General features: G+C 30.2%; 1 protein-coding gene across 5 annotated transcripts in view; it reads left to right on the top strand.

Moving 5' to 3' along the window:
• The window catches only part of LOC139089400 (6-phosphofructo-2-kinase/fructose-2,6-bisphosphatase-like), a 38,627-nt gene extending 28,797 nt beyond the window's left edge, over window positions 1–9,830 (top strand). The window contains exons 1-8 of one of the 5 annotated variants that reach the window (XM_070638940.1): window positions 2,061–2,397; window positions 3,634–3,834; window positions 3,897–3,976; window positions 4,047–4,430; window positions 4,748–4,888; window positions 4,947–5,274; window positions 5,340–5,432; window positions 5,616–6,052. In XM_070638940.1, coding sequence (XP_070495041.1) covers window positions 3,687–3,834; window positions 3,897–3,976; window positions 4,047–4,430; window positions 4,748–4,888; window positions 4,947–5,274; window positions 5,340–5,432; window positions 5,616–5,728 — 1,287 coding nt within the window. In that variant the 5' untranslated portion in view covers window positions 2,061–2,397; window positions 3,634–3,686 and the 3' untranslated portion in view covers window positions 5,729–6,052. The other 4 variants (XM_070638939.1, XM_070638936.1, XM_070638937.1 and 1 more) reach the window with 4 other exon arrangements.
• Window positions 9,831–9,892: the final 62 nt, after the last annotated feature.

Below are 9,892 nucleotides of genomic sequence, written 5' to 3'. Positions count from 1 at the left end.
TCAAAAACTGATCTACAAAAGCTTTCAAAAACTGATCTACAAAAGCTTTCAAATTTAACGAACTTTTGAACTTCAAAATAAGATCTACCAAAATTTTCATCTTGATAAAAATTTAAATTGCAGAAAACCGTTAAAATGCTAAAAATTACTTCCTCAAAATAATGTCACTTAATTAGAATAAGTGACCATTAAATAAGGCCATGCGACTTAAATTAGTGTAAATGAAAATTAATTTAGAACAAAAGACTTCCTATTTATGTCCACAATAAAAAAACATTACAATGAATTAAAGATAAATTTAGAAAGATAAACAGAACAAAAGGCACAAAATCGATAGTTGAGTCGTAAATTTGGCACTCAAAAAACTCGCAAACTTGTCCATCATAATTTATTTATGATGCGCATCAGTACAAAATATTGTTTAGACATCGGAAATGTTCACTGTGTATTCAGGTTCTGTTTTTATTTTACAGACTTTAACATCTATAAAAATATATTCTTTTGTATTACAAAATTGGCCAATATTTGCCATGCCGAAAAAAAGATTCCGTTACTTTGTTTATCACATTTTTCAAATAATAGCCACTCATGAATGGTCCATAAAGTTTTTTTTTGTACCAAAGTATTATTAAATTAAAATTTATGGACGGTGTTAAAGATGTATCTATTCTTTTTGTGGGATTCGCCTTTAAAAAATATCATTAAGTCTAATAGAGACATGTCGAATGAGTACATTTGGGGATAAATTTACAGCACTTAGTGATATTTAGGCAGCAGCATTTGAAAGAAGAAATGATGATGACTGCTTACTGTTTATAGAAAAATGGGGCGTCTTGTGATTGAGTGTGATGCTGTAAAGTATGTAATTCAGTCAAGTAGATATCAACTTTCCATTAGATTTTGTTTATTAGGCATATAATTAGTTTTGTATGGCAGTCACACTTATTTTTCATCTGTAGCTTTAGAGACTTTAAACAAAATGCAAGTTGATTGAACGATAGTTGTAAGTTTTCTAACGTCTTTGATAAATGCTTCCGGCGATTTGTTTACTATATTTCATAAAGGTGCTTTAATTGGCTCTAGTTTCGTAATTTTTAACCTCTTGTGAACGGGATGTTTAAAGGTCTTTGTGAAATTGATTGATTTGCAACAATTATGACTAAATAGATTAATTTAGTTAAGTAAAATGGGGAAAATGAGGAAAATGTAAATTTGTCCGTTAAAAAGGGTTCAGTTAAAAATTTTGAATTTTCAGAGGGGAAAATCAACTGAAAAATTCAAATTTCTTCTGACCGTTAAAAATTCAAATATTTTTTGACCGTTAAATATTCAAATTTTCTTTGACCGCTGAAGATTATAAATCGTTAAAAATTATCAATTTACAGTCAAAAATTCTATAATTTAATCCGTTGACCCAACACATCAAATATCATTCAGCGAACTCGTTTTATGTCGCTAAAAAAATCTTACTTCATTTGAATAAAATATGAAAGAAAAAGAGTTCAATGTCTTTTTATACTGTATGTGATCACACAGTAAATCTCTTGTAACGTTGTGACTCTCTTTTTCTGTTACGTGTGTGATTCTCTTGCCATGTATCTCCATCTCTATCCAACTTTAACTCGCACAAAATTCTCTGTTTATATTTTTTCGTTCATATTAAGCCACAAAAAATTATACACAGGCACAAATATATGTAAAAAGACTCAATGTCCAATAAGATGCAAGTCGAAAGATGTAGAAAAATCTGTTTGTAGGCAGAAGAGATGCATGATATGACATATATGCGTATTGTATCATCACATATTAAATAGTCACGTAGACCATGTTTGATACTAAAATTAAATATAAATAGATAGGCCTAAAAAATTCAAAAAGAGCGCAACAGTGAGAGAGGAGAGAGCATATACATGACTTGTGGGGTACATGACGCAAGCGCATTAAACTGGATTTTTCCGAACAAATAATTGGGAAATTAAATAATTGATAAAATGTTGGAAGCATGAATATTTGTCTAATTTATGTCTATATGCAACGTTATCAGTCATGACTTATGTACTAGTCTTATGACTAAACCCTGGATAATCAAACAGTCTCTCACCCGACCAGCTGTGTTGATTCTCTCACCAAAAAAAAAAGAATCAGACACACACCGGAGAGCGAACTAAAAAAATATCGAATAGTCAATTTCTGTATTCCGTACGTCTCAGTTTTCTCGAGTCGACGAGGTGGTATGAAGGGACTACGGCTGCATTGTGCTAAAAATCGTTTAAACACAATTAATTACACAAAATTTTCGCCACCAGATTTCAGTGTGTGGTTGAAAACAATTGTAATTTAATTGTGCATACAGTATAATAATTGACGTGTTGTGCCTCTATAAATACAACCACTGGGGTAGGACCACGGAAGAGAAACGACACAAAAATGAAAATTTTTGATATTTCGTAAAAAAAAAGAATTTTTTCCTACTTTCGTCTTCATTTTGTTGGTTAATAATATTCACTGCTGTATGTTCTATATGTGTGTGCTTAATTCTCATCATTCCGTACGACAATTTAGTACTAAATAATTACTTAAAGTAAAAGAGAAATAAGGAAGAAGAAGTTGATCCTGTTTTGTTATATGACATCAACAATAACAAAGGAGGCATTTGCCTATAAGTACTCATTTTGGACTTTATGAGGAAGTGATGGAATTTAAAAGTGTTGACTTGACTGTGTATATAATTAAGCATTGAAAGTAAATAAACAGAAACAGAAGGAGAAACTGAGAAATTTAAAAACCAGTTTGCATTACATTTTGCGTATATATATGCTGAAGAAAAATCATAATAAGCACACAAATTAGCGATATAAAAAGTATTAGACCCGAAAGAAAAATAATATACAGCAAAAGATTGAGAAATGATGTTGCGACAATTTATAAGTTATGTTAAAAATTGCAGTCGAAAGAGAAAATGCGATGATGATGACGATGCAAAAGAAGGTTAAATATATTAAAGAATTTTGTATCCACCTACCTATATACCTTCCTATATACAATCCTTACATTGGTTTCCTATATAATCATTGTGGATTTCAAATTTACATTTTATATGTCTTTTTTGATGACCGAATAGCTGATTATGAGATTAATTGTGGGAAATTGAAAGATTATCCAACATTTTCTATCGATTTCGTGCTGTAAAGTTGCAAGCTCCTTAATCAACTCAAAGAAGAAAACATTAAATCCTAGGATTAAAAATTTAAGTCTTCGGATTAAAAATTCAAACTGTGGATTAAAAATTTAAACCAAAATTTACGAGTAGAACTTAAAGTTTCCTTAGATTATTGGTAGAACTAAAATTTAAAACTAAAATTATGAGGATTAATCCTCGAATTGAAGGTAGAACTGTGGTAGAACTCAAAATTAACCATCGGATTAAAAAGTAGAACTCAAAATAAATCCACAGATTAAAATCTGACTCCCAAATTTATTTAAGATTCTCAACCTACATCCATATACCCGAATCAACAGCTCAACACACATTTTAAAACAAATCTCATCGACCTTCTTACAACTTTTTAATTTTTGAAGACCTCAAAAAGACTATAAATTGACAACATTTTTTTTTTGTGTCCTCAATTCCAGATTTATCAAATGGGAATGTTGTAAACGGAACAGCCAGCAACAGCAATAACAACATGTCCGGGGCTACAAATTTCACAATTACACCATGTCAAATAAAGGCACCATTAGTCGTCACCATTGTTGGACTTCCATTTCGTGGCAAGTCATTTGCAGCTCACAAAATATCCAGAAACTTGTTTTGGAAGGGAGAAGATGTGAAAGGTGTGTGCTCTACATTCTTAAAAAAAATTTACATGCTATAACTAAGTCTTTAAAAATTTCAGTATTTCAAGTTGAGGAGAAGACGAATGAGGAGACCTTAAAAAATATCACAGAGTGGTTCGAGACAGGCCATAATGTTGCCGTAAGGATTATTGAAATGATTTGGTGAAGCCATAAATTTCACCACTTTCATTCTCTATAATCTGTTGTAGATCATCGATGGAATGCATTTAACGAAGCAGGACAGAAGTATCGTGGGAAAGTATTGTCGCGAGAATGTCTATCATCATCTCATCATCGAGTTTGAGTGCGAGGAGAGATGCGTTGAGGAGAACATCAAAGACACAGCACAATTTTATCAGAAAGTCGATAATAATCAGGACTGGTTGCAGACCTTCCGTGACAAAAATGCCAAATACAGGAACCAATTCGAAAGATGTTCACCACATGAGGGACCACTTATCAATGTCACCAATTCCGAGAATGTCTTAATTCATTCAGTTAAGGCACGTGGTGTTCAAGGACTTTTACAGACAATCATATTGGGTGTCTTGTCAGCACCAGTTATCAAAAACCGTACATTCTTCTTCAGTAGAGTGAGTATACACGCATTATTGAGGCTCGTCTAGAGTGTCATATGTCAATTAATTTTCTCTATTTAAAACATCATTAATCTTTAATGCGTAAAAGTACTTACTTACGTCAATCAGATGCTCTTGTTTACTGCTTCATTCCAAATGTCAAATTGGATTTTTATTGACGTACCTAATTAAGTTACGCAGTTAATTATTTTTATTATTTGATTTTTAACGTATTTTTAGATTTTGAAATTTTTTTTAACGAAACTCAACGAATTTTTGTAGATTTTTTGAAATTCAAAAATTCGTTAATTAACAAAAATTTTATATTTTAGCATGGTGAATCAGAATTTAATGTTTTGGGACGAATTGGAGGTGATGCTGACTTATCACCAAGAGGACGAAAATATGGAGAGAATTTAGCAAAGCAGTTGGGCGGTCCAGGAAGCAATCCAAATGGACCAAAGCCCAGATTAGTAAGAATATATTTGCCTATAACTTAGTTAAGTATTAAACATTTAATTTTTACTGAAGATCTGGACATCAGAATTGCAACGTACAATTCATACAGTTCAAAATATCCCTGGTCCACGTACAGCTTTAAAAGATCTCAACGAGATCAATGCTGGAATATGTGAAGGTTTAACATATGAAGAGATTCAGGAACGTTTTCCACAAGAATTCGCTTGGCGCGATCAGGATAAATTGAAATACAGATATCCACATGGCGAGTCATATTTGGACTTGTTGCAAAGAGTAGATGGTGTCGTTCAGGCACTTTTATTAAATACAGATGTTTTGGTTGTTTCACATCAAGCTGTCTTGAGATGCATTTTGGCATACTTTAAAGGTAGCAGTCCAGGTAAATTAAAATGAGTCATAATTATTGAGTGAAAATATTTAATTATATTATAATTTATTTTATAGAGGAAATTCCATACGTCAATGTCCCACTTCACACATTATTGATTGTCAAATCGTATGGATATGACTTTAAAATCGAAACAGTCCCGTTGAAAGGTAAATTATGCAAATTTATAGATAAATACTCTAATTTGGAAAATGGCTATGATCTTTTATGATTGGCATAGTATATAGGAAATCGCACATACACTGTATAAATTTTATAACAAAATTGCATGGGACAGTAATTATGCTTGCAAATTAACTCTTCACTTCTTTCTTTCTCTGTACTTTTCGTAGTTGAATGCGTTGATACATACCGCATACAGCCAGCCAATTGCTCTATTGAGAGATCCACAGCTGACGCTTTGAAGACCGTTCCAGCGCATTTTGATGCACCAATAATTAATTAACATAAGGATGACGCTGAATCTGCACCAGCTAAGCAAATTAAATTAAGCAATGATTAATTTTGTTTCCTTATTGGTGAATCCTACATATTATTTTTATTTTATGTCACATCCATATTTCTATCGCTTTATTGCAAATATGAGTTGTTTTTTTTGGATATAGTTTAATTAATAATTTTGGGACGATTTATCTCAAATTCCAAAATCATTTCTGTTAAGTCAGTCTTTTTTTTTACTTTAATTAAATAATTTAGTAGGCACCTATAAGTAAAAATATTAATGATAAAAAGTCTCAAGTATTTTTTTCTCTTTTTCTATTTTAATTAACAACAAAAAAAAGTGTTTGAGATATAAGAATTATTTAAATATTGTGCATTTTTGTTGCCATCTGCCAATCATTTTTCTGTTTATTTTTTACATATCAATCTACTGTAGTTTAGTTTTATATGAATTGTATGACACTAATAATTTTTTATATATTTTGAGTTGTTTATGATGTTAAGTTATGTAATGGATATCCACTTTTTTCTAATTTTATAGATAAAAATTTTATTGACAAGACTTCGATTTGATCGTTATGCGGACTAAAAAACATAATTACCTTTAGAAAGAAAAAGGAATAAGATTATGAAAAAAAAAATTATTTTTGATTACAAATGGATATAAAAATAAACTTAAAGATTGAATAATAATGCAAAACACAAAAATTGTAAGTGATAAAATTAGAGATTCGAGAAGACGATGTTCAAAAGTCACTTGCTGTGAACGTGACTCAAGTAGCTCTAGCGTATTTATGCTGAATTTGGGGGTTTAAATGGGTACAAATTGTAAAAATGAAGATTGATTATTTAACGGCTTTTTAAAATTTGAAATTTAACGGTTTTCAAAAGTTTGAAATTTAACGGTTTCCAAAAATTTAAATTTCAACGGTTTTCAAAATTTTGAAAATTTAACGAAAAAGTCAAAAAAATTCCCGCCTTTTTAAAATTCAAATTTGAACGAAAATTCGTTAGAAAATTATATTAGAAGCTAAACTGGACTGAAATGAAATGAGAATATTAGTGAACGACTTGGGTTTAAAATTGAATAAACCCTTAGAAATTTATTAGTAAATTGCTTAAAAAAATTGTGTAAATAAAAATTGCTTGTGCAAATTTAGTCAGGCATAAGCATAGTCTGGCAGAATGCTGTGAATTCAAAGCTTATCATAAATATCAGCCATTTAGTTAGAAAAGTCAGAAAAGTACAATATTCAGCATAAATACGCGAATAAAAATTATAAAAAGTTATGAAATTTCAACAGCAAATGCTATGAAATGGAATCAAATATTTAGAATTTAATATCAATACTGAATGACGAGTTTTTTTTGGATTGAGAATATATATTTTTATAAGTTTTTCCTCTAAATGACATTCAGACCTACCGAGCACGTGTTTGATTTTCTTTCCCTGTTTTCCTCTCATTTTCAAGGTCATTTTCTTACACAATAAGAATGAGAAAAATCTCACTTTCCTTTTCAAATCCCAAAAACATTGTTTAGTCATGTGCTTTCGCGCATTGCAAGAAGAAACACAAAAAAATCTATGGAAATAAAAATCATATTTACGTACACAAGATATAAAATAGCTTGTAGACAGCACAAGAAAATTGGAAAAACACCTAAAAATTGATAATAATTGGAAAATTTTACCTGAAATGATAAGAATCCACAAGAAAAATAATTAATATCCTTAAATAATATTTAATGTCTATCCAAAAAGATGAAAAAAATTGTTATTCGTAGTGGTTTAATTGAGGAAATTTTTGAAAAGAATCTGCTTAAAATAAGTCAATTAACTACTCACATTTTACATTATTGCTTCGTATATTGATGCACAAGTCTTTAGGAAAACATTAAAAACAATTAAAAAATCTATAGTTTGTGCGGATTGCTGAATCAGACATTAATTAGCCATATTAAAATCAGTCAGGAACATAAATAGACATAAACTGCCATTCACTGAGAAATTGAAAAGGAATAAAAGTAATTTCCAAAAATTGAGGTTTCTTGACAGCACTGGACTGAGTGAGTCAATAGATCCGAGCAGTCACTAGAGTATAACTACGTCCACGTGTTAATACTAAGACATGAATGTGCTCCAGTGTTACGTCAAGCTTTGCTCCTCCTTAAAGTCATCTTCAAATGACATTCATGGATACATTGCATAATATCCATTCAATAACTGCACTTTGCAGTCAATAAGGTTGTTTGAAGGAGAAAGCAATGACATGCAAGGTAAATTGAGGACAGATGTAAAGGTACTGTCAGGAAACCTCATAAATATTGAATTAAAATGAGAAATGAGACAATTGAAAGAAAATAATTTGTAGATAATAAGGAACAAATCCAAGAATTATGTAAATTGTGTTAGAGATCATTATTTAGTTGCTGGTTACTGTTATGGACAGGGCAGGGGATATAGAATTTGTTGGTGATGTAGATTCGAGGGTTATTGACCCTTAGAATTCAGTACTGAAGGCAAACCCTTGAATTACGTAAATCTACAAAATTTCTATATTATTCAGCCTGCAGACACTACTGTGCCCATCTGACCAATAAATTCAAAGCTACTGGACCAAAAGTGTCTAAAAATACAGCAAATTTCCGTCAATAATTGTCACAACATGCCTTAAATTGCCTACAAAAGTGTTGACAACATTTTTCAAGGATATACCGGTCAAGTTCAATGAAAATGTCTCAAAATGAGCATCTTCGTACGTCTTCTTGTTCCTATACACAAGAAAAAAAAATCAATGAACTCGGAAAAGTCATGAAAATACACCGAGAAAGGCAAATAGAGGACATGAGTGCTTGCTGTGAAGGAGAAAATTGTGATTTTTGACACATCGACATCAAGAGTGATTGAACGGCATTCGAGGAAGGGCTTTTTGATCAATAATGAATTGTGTGATACAGCGACGAATATCTGACAGGGTTTTACATAAGATTTCATAAGGTTTAAGGCACATAAGATGAACAGTTATGAAATATAGTTAGGCTTTGATAAATTAAAAATTCACAATTAATTATTGATCAAGTTGCTTGACATTATTGCTATTTAATCAAGGTTGATCTTGAAATTATCGGAATTGAATTTTTGGCACGTGATGTCAATAAAAAGAGTAATTGCAGCTAAATTTTGATCTCTACATTCACAAAATAAAGAAAAATGTTTTCCAAATTTTCCCTATTTTTCGCAAAAAAGAAAATGTTAAAATTATTATGAAAAGCTTGAAAGAAAGTGAAAAACATAATTAAATACAATGTATGAATTAATTTCCTTGTAAATAATCAAATCAACTGAAAACTTTATAAAATCTCTTTTTATACCCACTTACTGTATTGCCAACAAGGAATGAATATATGAAGAAGTGACGATTTTCATTATGAGGAAGAGAAAAATTTTTAATTTTAATTCTTTTTATATCTTAATTCATAAGAATAAAAATAATGTCTTTTGTTAGGTTTTTGTGATAGCTATAAAAGTGAGAATAAAATAAAGTTAAAAATGAATTATGAATTGGGTGAATTTAATGCTGGATTGAATCATACATGATTAATTACAGAATTCTGATGAAAATTCTTCTAAATAATGTAACGACTTTTTGGAATTTAAAAAATAACGTCTTTTAAAAATTCAAAACTTAACCAAGAGATGAGAAAAATAACGATTTTTTCAAATTCAAAAATTTAACGGTTGTATGAAATTCAAAAACTGACAGCATTTTTAGACGAATTTTCATTGGAAATCTACTGGAATATTGGAAGATTGTCTGGAAATATTGGAAATTCCAGTAATATAACATCCAGCAAAGATCCAGAACTGAGTAAATTATGACTAAATTAATGAAATTAGCCATCATATTTAATTTAAATCAGTTATTTACCCCAACAGAAAGTTGAAAATAGTCCTTTCAATCAAAAGTTTTGATTCTATTGGAATATGAAGTATGAAGAGGGTAACAAACAAGAGAAAAAGAATATAATTATATATTTTTAGATAGTACCACTATGTTAGAAAATGTTAAGAAGATGAATAAAAAATAAAAATGATTTCAAAAATAGACCTTTGTTTTTTATTTAAATTGTCTCTATCATTGACTCGAGTCATTGGCAACAAATAATA

This window comes from Chironomus tepperi, unplaced genomic scaffold (genome assembly GCF_022539635.2).
Source record: "Chironomus tepperi strain 1889 unplaced genomic scaffold, CSIRO-AGI_Ctep_v1 contig_177, whole genome shotgun sequence".
Classification (NCBI taxonomy): domain Eukaryota; kingdom Metazoa; phylum Arthropoda; class Insecta; order Diptera; family Chironomidae; genus Chironomus; species Chironomus tepperi.
The sequence above is the reverse complement of the archived record's forward strand: the minus strand, read 5'-3'. Positions and strand labels throughout refer to the sequence as shown.